Here is a 20,458-nt window from a genome sequence, read left to right on the forward strand (position 1 = left end):
TGAATGAAGAAGTGAAGGAATGTTGTGGTGTGGATGTAGATGTGGTTGAGAATATTAGGAGAAATACACTAAGGTGGTTTGGACATGTGGAGAGAATGGAGAATGAAAGACTGACTAAGAGGGTGTATGTAGGTGAAGTGGAGGGAGGGAGAGGAAGGAGAAGACTGAGGATGAGGTGGAGGGATGGAGTTGAGAGGTAAATGAGGGATGAGGGAGTGAGTTGGGGGGAGGGCAGACAAATGGTGGGTGACAGAGCGACTTGGAGGCATTTTGTCTGTGGCCACCCTTTGTGGGATTAGGGTGTCGGTCTATGGATAGGTAGATTGATTGATTGGTACTGAAGACCTGAATGAACCTGATTGGACTTGGAGTAACCTGCATCAATATAAATCAGCCTGATTGGACCTAAATAAAGTGCAGTGAATGTGAATGGTTTTGAATGAATGTAAGTGATGTGAATGGAGGTGAGCAATGTATGTGGACTGAGATATACCTAACTGAACAAATATTTATTCAGATTTTTCTAATTAGACTGGAATGGATGAGTAGCTCAATAATGGGCATAATTAGACCTGACAGTGTGAGTATGCATGAGTAATTGATCTGATGACCTTTATTGGATGAATGAACCAGAATAGATCTGAACTTCCCTAATAGATCTGAATTGACTTGTACCCAACTTGACCTGATGGACATAGGCTGATCGTGTTGAGTATGAAAGGATTTAAATGAACCTTAACCTTTTAGCCCACATATAGACAGTACAGGGTATCCTAGTGGCAAGTAATCATTTGGTGATTGCTAAAGTAAAATAGATAAATCATCCTTAGAGGTTTAAGGATTAGACAGAAATACAGTAGCTTCTTAGCCCTCACACCTCAGGTAATTTTCCAGTGGTAGTGAAATCATCTAGTACTAACCAGAATAAAGTAAAGCTGTCCTCAGGTCGTTAAGGGTTAACTGCTGTTGGCATTTATGGATTGCAAATAAAGAATGCCACTGGCTTTGTCAGTGACCAGGGGCGGAAAGGGGGATGCAATCAGAGTTTTAGGATATTGGTAGGGCCCTTTCACTTATCCATCCCAGATCACAGTTAGTGAATAGCTCTTTCTCGTGGCTTGATTGTTCCTGGGTCCATGTTTGCAGGACTGAGATTCGCTTATTTGCGCACATTTCTCTCTCTCTCTCTCTCTCTCTCTCTCTCTCTCTCTCTCTCTATCAAGATGGGGTTTCCAACACTCTGGCCAATTGTATAGCTATTTTTATTACTTTTGGAACCTTTGTGAGATATATAACATTATTGTACAGTATGTAACATGGAGATGCATCTTATTCTTCTAATTTTAGTGGCTTACAGTAGTAAAGAGTCTTGATTTCTTTAGTATGTAGTATCTTCTAGGCCTTTTTGTTGTTTTGGGTAGCAGTTTCTTCTTTTATCTGATATTAGCATTACACATTCAATTGATACAATTTTTCTCTGTTTGCAACTTGTTTTACTGTGGTAATAAAGTAATAAATCTATGTAGAAATTCCTGTCTTATTAGTATCATTTGTGAAGTGTCATCATCATTGTATTTGTACAGTAATTCTGATTTTGGCATTATGTACCTTGAAGGAAAATATTGTTTTAAATTTTTTCCCCGGTCACCAAGATTCGGCGTAGATTTTCTATGGTTATGGTGGGTGTACCAGGTGTAATTTTTCAGAATTCAAGAAATGACTTGCAATCAGTAAGACAACTACCCCTGGGGTTTGTGTGTGATGACACTGTCTCAGCTTGGTGTCATCAGTGAAAGGGTTATTATAAGAAACCCGCAGTGGTGTTAGTGGAATTAATTATTCTAATTGAATTTCACTCCAGTCGGATTGAGCCGGTGCAGGTTTATATTCAAGGAGTGGTTGGGGTTTACTGCTCATTTAATGCCACCCAGGGATGATTGAGTCTGGTCACTCTCATCTTAAATGTCAGGAGCAACTTGCCTAGCCCCGTGCTCTTATGTGCCTGATGGGGCGGCACTGGATTAGATGATGAATGAATGAAATGAATTTGAAGTTTCTTTACCAAGAAGAACCTTGTGCTTGAGATTTCAATTATTCCCAGATCACAGTTAACTCTCTGATTAACCAGTAGTAATATTTTGGGTGTTAATGATTAACCAGTAGTAATATTTTGGGTGTTAAAATAGAAAAACAAAGTTTCACATTTAATCATCAAAGGGTCACAGCTTTTGTCAATTTATACTGTATCACTACTGAATATCAGTTCCTTTTAATGTTAGAACATCCATCGTGTGCTTATAGTGGCAGCTTTTTGTATACTAGATAGTATTCTAAGGAATGGATATTGTGTCAGTGTCTGGCACAGTTTAATACTGATTTCTTCCTCTGTTTTCTTGTAGATGTGAAGGAATGTGAAGTGATACCTGGGCTTTGTGGTCAGGGAGCAGTGTGCCAGAACACTGTCGGCTCTTACACCTGCTCTACTACCCCTGTTCCTGACTGTCCCCCTGGCTTTACTTTTGACATGAATCATCAGTCTTGCTTGGGTTTGTTTGCTGGGTTTTGTGTGGCTTTGTGTTCATTGCTATACTGTATACAGTAGGTAGAATGAAGCCACATTTTGTACAGTTTTTTTACTCCTGAGGACTTCTCAAGGCGACCTTTCTGCTGTACTCCAGCCTCAGAAATGTAACCTGAATGTAACCTAAATGCTATATATAGAAAAAATCATCATCACTGTGCATCATGCAGAAAAACAGCGATGTATTTAAACAGCTTAAGCTTTGAGAAAGAAACTCTATCTATCTATATACCAAGGCTGCTTCCCCCAAGGAAAGGGAGGTAGTCAAGACAGGACGACACACTCCCCATTTACTCATCCATTCAAACACATTCATTCGCATCTTAGCCCCAAAGGGGAGAACGGACAGATCCTCACCGCACCACACCGCACAAGGGTCAACTGTGCAATGCAATCAGTGACATCCGCAGCAGGGCCCGACAGCAGAGCTGGTTTACCCCTGCCACATCATAACAGACCCATCCCCTTACCCACACCTGACCTGAAAGCTGATCAGACCAAATGCGGGAGAATATCCCCTCAGGGCTGCGTCATCACTTATTCATTCACAATTTCTCTCCATTTATTTCTATCACGCACAGCCACTCTTCCTTTGCTCAACAGACATACCTCTCGCATCCAGCGTTCTCTTCACACTGTCCATCCATCCTATTCTTGGTCTTCCTCTCAGCCTTACACCTCTCACATCAGATCTAGTTATCTTTTTCACCAATCGCTCATTATCCATTCTCTCCATATGCCCAAACCATCGCAACACCCTCTGCTCAACTCTACCAGCCATCTCCCGAGCAACTCCGGTTCTCTTTCGCACTTCATCATTTCGCACTCGATCCATACGCGTCACTCCACACATACTCCTCAGACACCTCATCTCCATTACATTCAAACTTTTCCTCTCTGCTACACCCATATTCCGTGTTTCAGCCCCATATAACGCAGTCGGTACCACAACACCCTCATACAGCCTTCTCTTTACATCCATTCTAAACGAACGACATCTAAACACTTTTTTCAATCCTCCCAGCACCTTTCCTACTTCATTTATTCTAAACTTCACTTCTGCATCTATTCTTCCATCCACAGCAACATGTGACCCTAGATATTTAAAACACTCTACCTTCTCAAGCAACTCGCCATTCAAAACTATATTCATCCCCCTACCATCTACCATCCTAGTACACTTCATCACTTTACTCTTGTTCTCATTTACCGTCAATTTCCTCCTTTCACACACCCTTCCAAACTCTTCTACCAACTGTCTCAATCTCTCCTCTGAATCAGCCACCAGTGCAGTATCATCTGCAAACAGCAGCTGCTTCAGATTCCACTCTCCACCATCAACATTCACCAGACTCAGACCTCCACCTAAAACTCTTGCATTCACCTCCCTTACAACACCGTCCATGTAAATATTAAACAACCATGGCGACATCACACATCCCTGTTGCAGCCCCACTCTCACGGGAAACCAATCACTCACAGCATTTCCCACTCTTACACACGCTCTACTATTTACATAAAAACTTTTCACCCCTTTTAGTAACCTACCTTCAAGTCCATACAATCTTAAAACAGTCCACAAAGCCTCCCTATCAGTTCTATCATACGCTTTCTCTAAATCCATAAATGCCCAAAACACATCCTTACCTTTCGCTAAATACTTTTCACACACTTGTCTCACAGCAAACACCTGATCCATGCATCCCCTCCCTCTCCTAAAGCCACACTGCTCATCACCAATCACTCCCTCTGTACCCTCTCTAACTCTCATAATTAACACTCTGCCATACACCTTACCTACAACACTCAAGAGACTTATACCCCTGAAGCTAGTATATTCATACTTATCACCCTTGCCTTTATACAACTGGACCACACAAGCACTTGTCCAGTCAATTGGCACCATACCTTTCACAAAGCACACATTCAACAATCTTACTAACCAGTCAACAATAGTCACTCCACCACCCTTCAGGCATTCCACATCACACCCATCCATACCTGCAGCTTTCCCTGTTTTCATCTCCTTTACTGCCTTCTCCACTTCCTCCTTCGTGATCAAAGAATCATTCAACTCTCCCAACACATTTATTCCTTGCACCCTTCTATCTGCCACAATCTCAGCCACCCTTTCCTCCTCTACATTTAACAATCTTTCAAAATACTCTGCTCATCTCTTCCTTATTGCAGCCATCTCAATTAACATCTTTCCATCCTCTGCTTTTACTCGTTCTTCCTTCCCAGACTTTCCCTTTCGCACCCTTTTCACCTCCTTCCAAAACATTTTCTTATTCTGTTGAAAATTCTCTGTCAGCCGCCTACCCCACCTCGCATCTGCTGCCACTTTAGCATCACGCACAGCCCTTCTCGCCTTATTCCTCTTTTCCTTATACCTTTCATATGACATCTCATCCTTCCTCTGCAGCCACACTTCATATGCACATCTCTTCTCAGCCATAGCCATACTTACTTCCTCACACCACCATTCACTTCCTTTTCTTACACCACCACCCACACGTCTCACACCACACACCTCTTCTGCATGCCCCACCACAGCACTCTTAAACAACTGCCATTCCTCCTCCACACTGCCACTTTCCCGATCTTTCACTGCATTCCACTCATCTTTCAATTTCTCCTGATACTCTATCTTTTTCTTTCTTTTATCCAACTCACTCACTTTCAAAACCTCCCTGCCGCACCTAACCCTCCTAGCTCTCACCCATCTCTTACCTACTCTTAACTTTCCCTCCACCAAGTAGTGGTCAGAGAAAGAAACATTTCGACAAAAATGAAAGGACTGAGAATCTGAAGCCTGGAAGATGAGTAAAGAAGTGAATGGGTGGCCAGTTTCACCTGCACTGCACTGATATATATATATATATATATACATTCATTTTAATTTTTTTAAGGCTCCAACATGCTTGCATGTGTCGGCCTTGGTCATTTAATGGCGGCTCTCCACGCTGCACGATCCATTGCAGCCTCGCTGTTCAGTCCCTTAACCCTGAGGTCACACTTAATGACCTCATCCCATGTCTTTCTCGGTCTGCCCCTGATAACCCCACCCCTGGTATTAACACTTCTCACCTTCCTCACCCAATTATCATCCCCCATCCTCTCCACATGTCCAAACCATCTCAGTCTACCTCTCCTCATCACAACACCAATACACTCCAGTCCCATCCTACCTCTCAACTCTTCCATCGTAAACCCAGCCCCTCCAGGCCTTGGACGCAGGGATGCACTGCACATCCACCTAATCATTGTCATTTCTGTACGTCTGAGCCGACGAATATCTTCCTCCTTCACTGCCCAGGTCTCACTACCACACAGCATTACACTCCTAACACATACTGCATACAAAGACCCCTTAGCACGTAGGGAGAGTCCTTTCAATGTCAGGAGAGGCAAGAGCTCCCTGAACTTCTTCCAACCACTTCTCACCCTAGCCACAGAGCTAGCTCCAGCCCCACCTTCAGCACACAATATGTCTCCCAAATAACAAAACTCTTCCACACACTCAAGAGATTCACCAGCAAGTTCAATCCTTTCACGTCTGACAATCTCCACTTGCTCTCCCCGACATGCCGTACACATAAAATCAGCATTATCTCGCAGTCTACCTCTGATACCACTACATCTCTTATGCACCCATTTATCACACACACCACACAAGATGGAATTACTTCCCACGCCCTTGTGGCAAACTGCACATGGCCACTCTCCCTCGTCTTTGACAGTACCACCACCAACCCTAGATATCATCACTTTTGTTTTATCTGCATTTACCCTTAAACCCTTGTGCCCCATACCATCTCTCCATTTCCTAAACCTTTCCTCTGCCTCCCTTTCGTTCTCTGCAATCAACACCAAATCATCAGCATACAACAACTCCCACGGTAGTCCGTTTCTAAAGTCACATGAAAGGGCTTCAAGTATCATGATAAACAACATGGGACTCAAAATTGACCCCTGATGCACACCAGCATTCACGGAAAACTCATCACTCAAATCTCCATTCACTCTTACCTGGATGTGAGCACTCACATACATAGCCATAACCACCCTAACCAGGCACTCCTCCAAGCCAAGCTTTCTCATTGCCCACTTCACCACCTCTCTAGGGACTCTGTCAAAGGCCTTTTCCAAATCAACAAAAACAAAATAAAGATCCCTTCTCCTACCAATATATTTTTCCTGAAGCTGTCGAACAATGAATATAGCATCAGTTGTCCCCCTACCTGGCATAAACCCAAACTGCATCTCATCAGTATTCACTCTTTCTCTAATCATACCTTCTAAAACCTCGATTTAACGACATTTATTCTAACAGCAACCCCAAACTAACGGCACAAATCTCCCGAGGAATATTTATGCAAGAAAATTTTTAAAATTCCCCCCAAATGGTAAAAATTAGAAAGAAATTCAGATGTGGTGGGCGCCGCGTGCACCTCGATCGTCTGTTTGCCATTGTCCGCGAACTGGGTATGTTTATGCTCACCCAGTCTTCCTCCCACCTAGCCTGACCCCAAAGTGAAAAATAATTAGCATGTATGGTTAGATTTAAGAACTAGTGTTATAGACTTCATAACTTAGTGGACTTATTTACTTAGTGCCATCTATTCTACGCCAACCTGCCAACTAACTCACCTGGATTACTGGACAGTAGAATCGCGATTTAAGACCAAATTAAACAACAATCTTACAATAACACGAGCATTTAATTTCTCCTATAATTATATAATAGCACGGTAATACCACTCAATTGCATGAGAGAAACTGTGGGAAATGGGTGTTTTGGTACTGGATTTCCAGATACAACTCATGTGTTATGCTTTTATCGATCACTGATTGGCTTCCTCAACCCGACCTGACCCACATGACCCCCATACCACCAGCCGCAGCCCGCTGCCTACCTCAGTGTTGTGTGAACGGTTGCTGTGATGAGAAGTTTACACTATTTGCTTATTTTCTTGCTCCTCATTTCCTCCCAGAACTGAGCACATAGTTCCAAACTAATTTTAGGTAAGCCTAAGCACCCCGAAAGTGCTATGAACACAAGAAAAGCATTTTCTCTAAATGAAAATGTAAAATTGTTGGACGAAGTGGCATGTAGTATTGCAGCTTAAATGCAAATGATCAGACGGATAAAATGAGTCCGGATGTTTACGATGTGGATAGTTTTCTTTCTTGGAAAAAAAAGTTAATGATGGAGCAGTAAAATTCATGTATTCACCCTTAGTGCAACGAGTGTGAAATAAATTAAGAAAAAAGGCATTGTGCTCGATCTTTTTGTTATAAACTGACGATCTTTGGTCAAGTAAATTTGGATTACAATACGTGAAGACACTATGTGTTGACATAAACAGTTAGGCAGGATAATTATGTGAGTTCAGTTCTTGTGATTGATACTGTCATACAAATTATACTGTTTGGCTGACTTGTTTATTTTTTACGATTTCTGCATTTGTGTGTATCTGAGAAGTGAGATACGCAGTTACTCCATGCTGACAACTTCTTAATAGTTTTTTTTTTTTCCCCCCCGTCTATTGTTGATGACTAACGGCTTTCAAAAAGTTTCATACTGCATTTTTTTTTTTTTTTTTATTAATACCGAAAGTGATTCATGACGAAATATGCGTGATGCTGGCCAGCCATTATTCACGTGTTGTTTAGGTCAAGTTAATGCATGATTTCTAATGAGGACTGTCAAGAGGCTTAGTGACAATCCTTGGTGATTAAAATTTTTATGGGGAGTATTAGGGGCCAAAACTAATCAGTTAGGTTAGGTTAGAATGCAGTGGCTGTGCATTGATGTGTCCAGTTGGTGAGGTCGTATGTAAACACATTGTCTTCAGTATCTTAAGGCAGACGTATTTGTAATAATCTATCTTTAAATATATTTGTAATGAAAAATATGAGGCTCGTAGAACCTAACCCCCTATTTTACATGTAAATATTTGTCATGTTTTAGCATGAAATCGATTTTGCACATGGTTCTGCATAACCTATCTCGTGTTGTATGAAGACTCAGCTGTACTGTACATACCTGGATTACTGTACTGTACTTTACCACAACACCACACCTACCTGCTTTCTTTTGTTCTAAATATAAAATTTTTTTATTGATTTTGTATGTCTGCACATGTTTATATGCTTGAATATGTGTTAAAATGTGTTAGCATGAGTTTCAGGGATATCGACAGGTGTAAGCCCCAATCTAACAGAATTTCGTTTTTTTCGGCATGCTTAGGGCCCCCTAGGGTGCCGTTAAATCGAGATTTTACTGTATATATATATATTTATATGCCAACGGCCATACCACGTTGAGTACACCGCTTCCTGTCCGATCAGCGAAGTTAAGCAACGTTGGGTCTGGTTAGTACTTGGATGGGTGACCGCCTGGGAACTCCAGATGCTGTTCGCATCCCTACGTGTCAAGTGGGGTTGGTGGAGGATTAGTGCCCCTCCCTGTAAAACAATTAACTCTAAGCCCTTGGCCACCCCATTTGGGATACATGGTGTCTGGCAATGAATGAATGAATGAATATATATATATATATATATATACTGTACAGTGGGTTCTCGAATTTCGATGGGCATGGGTACCTAAAAATCACCGCGAAATTCAAACCATCAAAATTTAAACTGAACTTCTTATGGGAAAACTTTGTTTGGTCCGGGGTTTCCAAACCTAACCACGTAAAATCATGATTTTTTGCCCACACCTCCTGTAAACTTTATGAACTCTAATTGTGGTTAAGTAACTGCAGTTCTTCATTGTATTGCCATACTGTCAGCAAGTGTATACTTGGTGTTTTTCTGCCCGTTCCTGTATTGCCATTTCTCCTTTGGCTGCAAAGATTTAGAGGTGCCAGGCTGCTCTTGTCCATTACCACTGCTACCTGAAGAACCACTCTTGCTTGCCATCTTGAAACAGGTAAGTTGCAACAAAAATACAAAGAAATTTCCTCCAACTAAATTGCAGTGAAATGCATGTCCACATGTGGAAGGTACAGGCTGAAAGTGCGGCACTTGGTTGTAGAGGGCTGGCTGCTGGCAGGACAGTCACAAGATGGCCGCCGACAACAGAACATCACCTTGCACGTGGCTTGTTGTTGGTGCCTACTCCCATCCGGGAGCTCTTGTCCTTAATAATAATAATAATAATCTTGCCTTTTGTTTCTCAAAAGCACCAGTTCTTCATTTTGGGAATTCACTAGCGCTTGACACACACATATTATTTTTACAATTACAAGAATTGTAATATTTCTTGTATATACAAGCTACATCATATATACATGAAAGTGGCAATAATTAAACCCTATAATCATCCATCATAGTACCTCTCTCCAGGTCATGGCATTTTGAAAAAAGAAAGGCTTTCATCTGTCTCTCAAAGGATTCAACAGTAGAGAGTTGTCTTATGGACAATGGCAATCTGTTATATAATCTAGGGGCTCTATATGCAAAAGAACAATCAGAGAAAGATGACTGGTAAATGGCTCCTGGCTCATCAAGACGCAAGGAATCATTTTCACTGCATAACATCACACCCGGGCGTGTCGATGGGAGTTTTAACAATTCAGCAAGATACTTCGGTTCACTAAACTTAAGAATCTTGAATGTAGTAAGACACAGTTTAAATTCAATTCTAGCCTTTACTGGTAACCAATGCAACTCAATCAGAAACGGGGTAGTTATTATTATTTGGAAGACCAACCCACAGTGAATTACAATAATCAACATGAGACAAGACCACTGCATGGACCAATGTTAAGAGGCACCGTCTATTCAGGAATTTTCTCACAGAGTACAGATTTCTGATATGCAAGTTACACCCTCTTACAACCTGATTAATATGTTCATTGTAATTTAACTTAGAATTAAAATAAACACCCAGATTTCGAACAGAACTGACTGGATGCAGCTGTGACATGCCAGTGTTCAAAGCCAGGACATTGTCAGTGTCATCACCCCTTCTATTTCCTCTGATGATGATGATCTCTGTTTTACCATCATTCAGCTTAAGTTTCCTCTTAGCTATCCAAATCTTAATATCAGACATTAGAGATTCAAACTTTGTCTTAGTATCGTTGATATCTGACATCTTAACATAGAGCTGGGTGTCATCAGCATAAAAATGATAGGACACATCATGAGCATCAAGTAGAGACGATAAAATTACTTATGTAGATAGTAAATAGAATTGGACCCAAAACTGATCCTTGAGGGACTCCAAATAGAAGAGGAGCAGAAGCAGAGCTAGCGTAATCAACAACCACTCTCTCAGATCTGTCTGACAGATACGACTTAAGGAGCAAAAGGGCACTATCACGAACGCCATAAAAATACAGATCATCCAACAATAGTTTATGATCTACTGTATCAAAAGCTGCAGACAGATCCAACAGAACTAGGAGAGAGGACTTCCCACTACAAGTGTTTGCCACCAAGTCACTCTGAATCTTTGTTAGTGCAGTTTCAGTTGAATGGTATTTTCTGTATGCTGATTGAACAACAGGAACAACTCTGTTGTGTTCCAGTAATGGTAAGAGTTGATCGAGTATGGCCCGCTCAGTAATCTTGGATAAAAAAGACAGGTTAGAGAAGGGACGATAATTTGTCATGCTCTGGACATCAAGGCCAGGTCTCTTAATTAGGGGCCAAAGCAAAGCACGTTTCTCAGACTGCACAAAATTACTTTCTATGAAGCATCTATTTAGTATGTTGCAGATAAAGTCTGCAGCGTGTTCATACACATCAGGCAGTTGTGACATGTTACACGGATCGAGTGAGCAAAATGTTTTATTAAGTTCTCTGATGTAACATTTGACTTTGTTTACATCCAACGGATGAAATGTTGAAAGGAAATGATCCCCGGTGCACCATGGCTGGAAGTCAACTGAGTACGCTTCACTAGGAGAACTGCTGTCTAAATCACTTCTTATGCAAGATATCTTACTTGTAAAAAATGAAGCAAAATCAGAAGCCAATTGGGCATCAGATACAGAAGTTGGTTTAACAATTACATTCCTCCGACCAACCAAATTGTTCACCACTGCAGACAGTTTTTTTTTATCACCGCCACATGAATCAACTTTATTTTGACAATACCTAACCTTTTGGGCTTTTACAGTGTGAATGACTGCTCTTCTCGCAAAAACATAACGCAAACGAGTTACTTCGGTCTGCTGCAAGTGCCACTCACGTTCTGCCCTTCTACATTGTCTACGCAAAGAATTAATGGATGGACCATACCACGGAGAATTATCACATACAGTGATTGTTTTTACTACCTCAGGACAATAATGGTCAAAAATTGACCTGAGCTCGTTGTTGTAAATATCAACCAGTTCACCTGAAGAAAGACTTGAAGAATCGATGGAGTTTAAACGTTGATCAATTTCAAAACACATCACCTGGCGGTCAACATTGTTGTTATTTCTGAACCTGATGACCTTTTTATATGAAGGGGATTTCGGGACATCAAAACTAAGAGTGATCAGAGCATGATCAGAGATGAGGGGGTCAAATGAGTCAACCTCCACATCTGATACGCACCTGCAACCAACAGGGGACAAGATCAAGTCAAGGACATGTCCTGAGACATGAGTTGGATTACTCACATGATTGAAAAAATTGTTCTGGGTGATCAACTCAAGGAATTCTGAAGAAAATGGTTTTGACTCTGGACTGTCAACCCAACAATTGAAAACACCACAAACAAGAAGTCCTCCAGGTTTAAGAGAAAACCCTTCAAGAAACTGCCCAAACTCCTCCATAAAACCTCGATCTCTGCCCGGATGACCTGGTCGATAGACAATTGGAATTCTAATGGTATTCTGATGGAAATTTATTAATACTTCCATAAATTCAACTGAAGATGGGGTCAGGTCTGAGTCAATGAGAGAAATGTTTGCAAGTGCTGCCGAGTAGATGAGTGCTACACCTCCTCCCGGATAGTCAGCAGCAGGCCTGGGAATACTAATAATAGCATGTGTCTTAGGCAAAGCATTACGAATAATATCGATATCAGACTCATACAACCAGGTTTCAGTCAAGCACAAAATGTCAAGCTCGTGCTGATTTAGGGTTTCATTAATATAGTCTATCTTATTACGGTAGAAGGAGTATTTAAAAGACCCATCCTTAACTGGTTCAAGAGGGACGCAGTCAGTTTTTTGAATGATCAGAATTGGTGTTTTCAATCAATCTATTCTTATGAGAAATCATAATTGGACATTTTCTACTTGATGCAAAATGGGCAGCCGACTGTGACTTTGAATTAGCATCTTGATGACTTAAAGAGGAGCAGTTGATGCATTTGGGAGAATTTCTGTTACTACAGTCCTTAGATTTATGGGCTCCAGCACAAAAGACACATTTAGGTTCATCACTTTTCCAAGAACATCTCTCAAATGTATGACCAAAGCCTTGACATTGATGACACTGTGTAACCCAGAATCTATCGAAAGCGCGGCATCTTGTAAGATCCACATAGATGTAATTGCCCTGTTCTGCAATGGAGGATCTCACCTCTGGCGACATCTTCAAGACAGCAGTTTTGGTGTCATTCCTTGTCCTCGTGAAGAGAAGGTTGAGGGTACAACCTCGATCAGCGGGCATCTTAATTTTATTGTTTTTCTCAGAATATTTGGGATGATGTCAGAGTCATCCAAGGAAGAGGAAAGGCCTGTCACGGTCATTTTAGGCAACATTTTCTTTGGCTCCGATATGCAAAAAGTGCCCTCAGCCAAAATGATCAGTCAGCACCCCAGTTGCTTCACCCTTGGCCTCAGCTGATGGAAACTTCATTACCAGCCCACCAGCCTTGGTCTTAAGGCAGCTATCAACCGGTACCGAGTTAAGTGCGCCTCTGATGTCTTCTGGTCCCATCTGATTTGTCAGGGCACCAGCGCCACTCTCTGGTTTCACAATCAGTACATGCTGACTATGAATGGCTTTTTTCTGGCCATGGGCACTGATCTCAATCACACCCCCAGGCAGATCCTTCCCTCCCCCCATGAGAGACCCGCGAACAGCATCTGCAAATGACTTGGCCTGATCTTGCGTGACCGCCATGGGTGATGAGACCTTGGTCTCTAGTGCCTCCAGTTTATTTGATATGTCTCTGATTGCTTGAAAGATCGGCCCAATAACTTTATCTTCAAACTCCTTCTTGGTACTACTTCCTCCACCAGCCAAGACCTCGTCTGCAGGTGCAACACACTGGCTACATAGCCAGTGAAAGCCCAGCTGGTGGCTCGTCTTCATAAATGGATAGTCTCCTGCATCCAAATTTTCACAAGCTATATGAATTCACTCGCTCCAGTAGGCGCACTTCAGTGCTTGTGCACATGACTTATTTTTTTTTTCTCAGTCTCTGTTGTTCATTTCTGTGTTGCTCCTTATATTATATTTATAATTACTGTACTTCTCTTCGTTTCAGTATTCTGCCTACTGTATTTGTTACCACCTGTAATTCATTTTGTTTTAGTATTTCTATTATTGATTCTTTTCCTTTAATTTCTCTTGTTATATCTTCGAGTTATTAAAGTATTGATTAATTGATAATAAGTATATTTATAAAATGACAGGAAATCGTCCAGGGTACGAATTGTCCTGACGGGAAATCGTACATGTTTTGACAGGGAATTATCTGATGGCAAATTGACCTGACGGGGAATTGTCTTGGAACCATATCATCACATGCTTCACATATGAATAAATGATGTTGATTTTCATTCCCTTCTTGACACGTCACATACAATATTAGGTTAGGCTCATACTTTTTCTTATAATTTTCCTTCACTTCTAGAATTTTGGTTCGCATCAAAAATATTATCTTTGCTTGTTTTGGTTGGAGTCTGGCCCTGAGAGCACATGTCACATACGATATTAGGTCAGGCTCATACTTTTTCTTATAATTTTCCTTCACTTCTAGCATTTTGGTCATCATCATCATCTGGACCTCCTTTCCCACCCTAGGGCAGGGTGAGGAGTAGCAATGTCCAGACAGCCCAAAATTGCCCATTCCAATGGGCCACGCTTCCATTCAATCATCATTCAAGCCCTCAGAATCCTAGTTCTATCGGATACGCCAGAAACATTCACCACGTTCTGTAGCTTCACATAATTGTATCTGACAGAGTCAATCCAGACGCTGCCACGTTAAAAAGGGGTGCCAAAAATCCTTGATCATGCACTTCTCCTCACAAAATTCATCCAGCCAGCTTGATCTCCTGTCAATTCCCTAGCCTCACAGACTTCCAAACCTCTCTTCCTCAAAAAATTCATCTAGCCAGCTTGATCTCCTGTCAGTTCCCTAGCCTCACCGACTTCCAAACCTCTCTTCCACACACATTCATCCACCTTATCTCTCCACCTTCTCCTTGGCCTACCTCGCCTCCTCCCTCCTTCGAATTTGCTCAGATGTACCTTTTTCACCACTCTGTTGTTATCCATTCTCTCCACATGACCATACCATCTCAGTACACTCTCTTCAATTCTGGTGTCCACCGACTTCCTCACTTCGCATCTTTCACGAATCACATTATTTCATATCCTATCCACCCTCTGCACTCCACATACATTCCTCAAAAGTCCCATCTCTACTGCTCTTACTCTTGACATTTCATTTTCATGCCACACCACAGTCTCACATCCATATATTAAAGATGGTACTAACACTCCTTCATGTAAGCCTCGTGCAGCTGCAACACTCAAGCCTCTGTTTCTTATCAAGGCCTTCATTGCACCAGCTACTTTTCTTCCTTGTGTCACTTTACTTTCCACTTCTTTTGCACATTTTCCTCTCTTTTCTGTCACTGTATCCAGGTATTTGAACTCTCTCACCAATTCCACTCTGTCTCCATTCACTGTTACATTGCACTGGGAGTCACCTTCTCTCTCAGTAACCATCACTTTACTCTTTTCTACATTTACTCTCAAGAAACGACGCTTACAGACATCAGCAAAACTCTGCACTAGCCTACCAAGTTCTTGTCCGGTACTTGCAAGCAGTACTGCATCATCAGCATACAACAAATTTGAGATATTCCATCCATCACCTTTCATTACCACTGCCATCCCTCTCTCCATTACTCATGTTTTTACTTCTCTCACCACCCCATACATATATATATTGAACAACCATGGGGACATCACACAACCTTGTCGCACGCCCACACTGATCATGAACCATTCACTTAGATGCACATTAACCCTGACACATGCTTCACTACCATCCTAAAATCTCTTGACAGCACCTAGCAGCTTACCCTCTACACCATACATGCACAAAACTTTCCACAGTCCTTCTCTGTCCACTTTGTCATATGCTTTTTCCAGATCCATGAATGCCATAAACACCTTATGGTCCCTCTCACAAGCCTTCTCTACTATCTGTCTCACTGCAAATATTTGGTCCACACATCCTCTGCCACTCCCAAAGCCACCCTGTTCATCACTCACTAGGACTTCTGATATCGCTCCTACTTTCTCTATAATAATTCTTCCATATACCTTCCCTACCACACTCAGTAAGCTTATGTCACAATAATTCTTGCACTCACTTCGCTCATCTTTATTTTTGTACAGGGGTTCGTACAATCACAGCCTTTTTCCACTCTGCAGGCACAGTTTCACTCATCCATGTCTTCTTACATATCTCCAACAAGCAGTTCATTCCATTCTCTCCACTACACTTAAGCATCTCTGCATACACCTCATCAACCCCAGCTGCTTTCCCATTTTTCAGCTGCTTCACAGCACTCTTCACCTGTGCAAGTGTCACGTCTCCTGGCACTGCATTCCTTCTCTGCACACTCCCAAAACCAATCATGTTAACAGCTGCTCTGCTCTCTCTATTCCCATTCATCAGGCCTTCAAGATATTCTTTCCATCTGGTCCAAACTTCATCTCCATGGGTTAATAATCTATCACCTGCATCCTTCACACCATCCCATTTCTTGCCGCTTTCACTTCTACATTTCTGCACCTCTTTCCAGAATAACTTTCTATTTTCAGAGTAGTTTGCATTCATTTTTCTTCCTAGATCCTCATTTACCTCCTTTTTCTTCTTCACTAGTCTTTTTACGTGCTTCTTGCTCTCAACATAATCGGTTTTTATTTCAACTGAACCCCTATCCTGTAACCACTTTAGCCACTTTTTCATCTTTTCCTCCACCGTTCTCTTTACCTCCTCATCCCACCATGCCGTACCTTTCTTCTTTGTTGTTACTCTTGCCACACCACACACCGCTTTAGCATTCCTAACTAAGCAATCCCTATATGCATTCCACAGTCTGTCCAGATCCATTTAATTCCATTTCAGTAATTCTAACTCGTCCTCTACTTTGGTCCTGTATTCATCTGCCATTTCTTTGATCCTCAGCTTCTCAACTTTCAGTCTTTCTCCCTGACTGCTCCTCCCTCTCCTGATCCATCTCACTCCTCTCAGCTTGATCTTGCATACAACAATCATATGATCTGACAGACCTCCACATCGTCCTCTCGCAGCCCTCGTATCAACAACCATTCCCATCATCGTCCTCTCTACAAGCACGTAATCAATCAGGCTTCTTTCAACACGATCCCCGTTCCCTCTATACCATGTATATTTATGCGCATCTCTGCGTTTGAAATATGAGTTACAAATGCACAACCTCCTCTCCTGACACATATCCTTTAGTCTCTTCCCAGTATCATTTTCTCCTGGTACTCCATAACAACCCATTATGTCATCCTCAGGACCAGTGCCTACTCTTCCATTCATATCCCCCATCACAATCACATTATAGCTCCTGGGCATTTCTCCCACTACTTCACCCAGTTCATCCCAAAACCTGTCTTTCTCTCTCTCTCACTCCTGTCCTCACACAGTGCATATGCTACAATCACTGCCACTTTCACCTTCTCAAACTTGAACTTGACATACCGGTATATACACCTCGAGCTGACACATTTGTAGTCTCTCATTCCACTCTTCCACACCTCATTCATCAATAAAGCAACTCCTTCCTTGCATCTTCCTTGCCCATTCATTCCCGATCATACACATTTCACACCCTCCCACTCCTCCACTTCGTGACCTTTCATCTTCGTTTCACACAATGCCATCACAGCATATCTTGCACTCTTGAACACATTCACCACTTCCATCCTCTTGCTCTTCTTATTCATACCTCTCACATTCCACATGGCCATGCAAGTCTGCCCATTTGGTTGGGGCCCTGGGCAGGTATTGGGCCTTATGAGGCTTTCTGAAACGGCAGCCATGATGAAGTGATTTTGGAGAGGGGAATCTGGGGAACACTTAACCCTGCCAGAAACCCCGGTTCCCATAAAAAATATTATCTTTGCTTGTTTTGGTTGGAGTCTGGCCCTGAGAGCATTGAAATACGCGACTTTGCATCGAAAAGTGAGGTAGGCAGACCACTCCAAAATGCATCAAAATATAATTCGTCGAATTCTAAACTGTCGAAATTCGAGAATCCACTGTAGATAGATAGATATACTGTAGATAGATAGATAAATAAATATCTTTACTTCATTCTTTCCTCATCCATCTGCCTATGGGCAACTCTACACTAAGTAACAAGCCAAATGGTTTGCTTTACACCAGAAAACCGTGTACTACACCGGGTGATAACCATATAACCAGGTTATGGCGCCTGGGTAATTAAGACGCTCCAATCAGATTGAGGCTGTGTAGGTTCATATCCCAGGGGTGGTTGGGGTTTTTTGCTCACATAATGTCACTCAGGGATGAGCGAAGCTGGTCTCTCGTATCTTAAATGTCAGGACCAACATGACTAGGCCCGGGCTCCTGCTCTCCTCGTGGGGCAACATAGGATTGGATGATGGATGGATATATATACAGTATATGTATATACTGTATATATATATATATATATATATATATATATATATATATATATATATATATATATATATTCAGTATATATATATATATATATATATATATATATATATAATTTATATATATATATATATATATATATATATATATACAGTAATCACTCTAATATCCGGACACCCAATAACCGAACATCCCCACTACCCGGACCTAATTGTCCTGGGATCCAACATTCCCAAAATGGTCCGAAAACCCAAAAAAATAAAAAAAAAAATAAAAAGATTTTTTCCCGTCCGTAATTTGAACTTGCCGCGCGCGCCGCGGGAGAGCATTGTTTTGGCACGTCATTCCTCCGATGTCCGATAGAGCGCCGCTGCATCCTCCCCACTTCCCGCCTGTCTCTCACCACGAGTGAACGTACGCTCCTCGTAATGGCTGCCCACGTGATCGCTTTTGTGGTGGTACCCTACCTGCTGCAGGGCCTCCTGCTGCTCTTGGGCCTCCTCTTAGTGTGTGTGATGATGGCCCCGCCACCTGAGAAAAGGAAGAGAGTGGTGTTGACTCTGGAAAAGAAGATGGAGATATTGGAGAAAGTTGATGCGGGTTGGTCTTCTTCCCGCATTCTCTGCGAGTACAACCTGGCCCGGTCGACTTTGTTCGATATCAAACGTTCCCGAGACAAACTCATGCAGTACACGGCTGATTTGTCGTCGAGAAGCAAACGCAACGTGGAAAGGAAGGTTATGTTTACCCCCAAGTTTGCAGAAATCGACCAATCCACGTTGATTTGGTATCGACAGCAACGTGCAGCTGGTGTGATGGTACGTGGAACGGAGCTGAAGGCTGCTTCTGAGAAGTTCGCAAGGCTTCACGACGCCCTAGACTTCAAGGCATCCGAGGGTTGGCTCTTCGCGTTCAAGTTGCGACATGGCCTTACCAACCGTAAAGCACATGGCAAAGCATTGGACACTAACGAGGATGGAGTTGACAAGTTTCGGCACAAGGTGAAAGGCTTGATCGACAGGGAGGGCCTTACTCTCGGTCAAGTCTACAATGCTGATGAAACTGGCCTATTCTATCACTCGCTGCCAACGAACACTCTAGCCGATGAGACGGAGAAGCGTGTGCCTGGCCGCAAGCTTTCCAAGGAACGGATATCTGCTTTGTGTTGTGCCAGTGCTAACAGAATGCACCGGCTTAAGCCCATTGTTGTTGGCTGTGCAAAGCAGCCTCGGTGCCTTCGTGGGGTGATGGATGTCCTTCCTGTTGTCTGGTACCATTCTTTGAAAGCATGGTTCACAGCTGTGATTTTCAAAGACTGGTTTCACCGTCACTTCGTCAAGGAGGTCATCCATTACCAGACGAAGACACTGGGAATCCCTCGTGACCAGGTAAAGGCTCTCCTTCTCCTCGACAATGCACCTGCCCACCCGTGCGACAAGGACTTGGTTGCTGAAAATGGCCGTATTAGGTGCATGTTTCTGCCACCTAATACGACTGCTCTCATTCAACCAATGGACCAAGGAGTGATCATGGCAACAAAGCGCCTATACCGTCGGAAGTTCCTGGACGAGGTGATGGTTGTTCTCGAGGACGAGGACGAGCGCAGGGAAGGACGGGACACACAAGGCAAGCGGACTTTGGAAAACCTTCGCCGCTACAGCATCAAGTCTGTGCTGTACAACTGGGCTAATGCATGGAAGGAAGTCCCTGTGAAAACTCTTGAAAATGGTTGGTCTCGTCTGCTTCTCGGAATGGATGTGGAGTACGATTTTCTGGGCTTTGACGTGGATGACTTCCATGCACGGCTACGTACGCACGGAAACGATGTTGATGTGGACGATGTTCGTGAGTGGTTGGATGATGACGAGGGCGATCCTGGGTATCAGACGTTGTCTGATATCGAGATCGCGTCTTCGGTTGCTGGTGTCAGTCCCGAACTTGAAGATTCCGACGACGAAGGCGACGATGATGCGGACTCCTCTCAGCAG

General features: G+C 42.6%; 1 protein-coding gene and 1 non-coding gene across 2 annotated transcripts in view; both read left to right on the forward strand.

The window, feature by feature from the left end:
• LOC145413007 (uncharacterized) overlaps positions 1-20,458 on the forward strand; it is a 468,549-nt gene that overhangs the window by 84,722 nt on the left and 363,369 nt on the right. The window contains exon 9 of the mRNA XM_080282828.1: positions 2,400-2,546. Within this exon, the coding sequence (XP_080138954.1) occupies positions 2,400-2,546 (147 nt within the window). The remainder of the gene's footprint in view (positions 1-2,399; positions 2,547-20,458) is intronic.
• Positions 8,893-9,011, forward strand: LOC145413062 (5S ribosomal RNA). Its single transcript, XR_013899671.1, has one exon. It is a non-coding gene; the product is annotated as a 5S ribosomal RNA (ribosomal RNA).

This window comes from Coenobita brevimanus, chromosome 94, assembly GCF_032717465.1.
Source record: "Coenobita brevimanus isolate Jiangsu-jjx chromosome 94, ASM3271746v2, whole genome shotgun sequence".
Classification (NCBI taxonomy): Eukaryota; Metazoa; Arthropoda; class Malacostraca; order Decapoda; family Coenobitidae; genus Coenobita; species Coenobita brevimanus.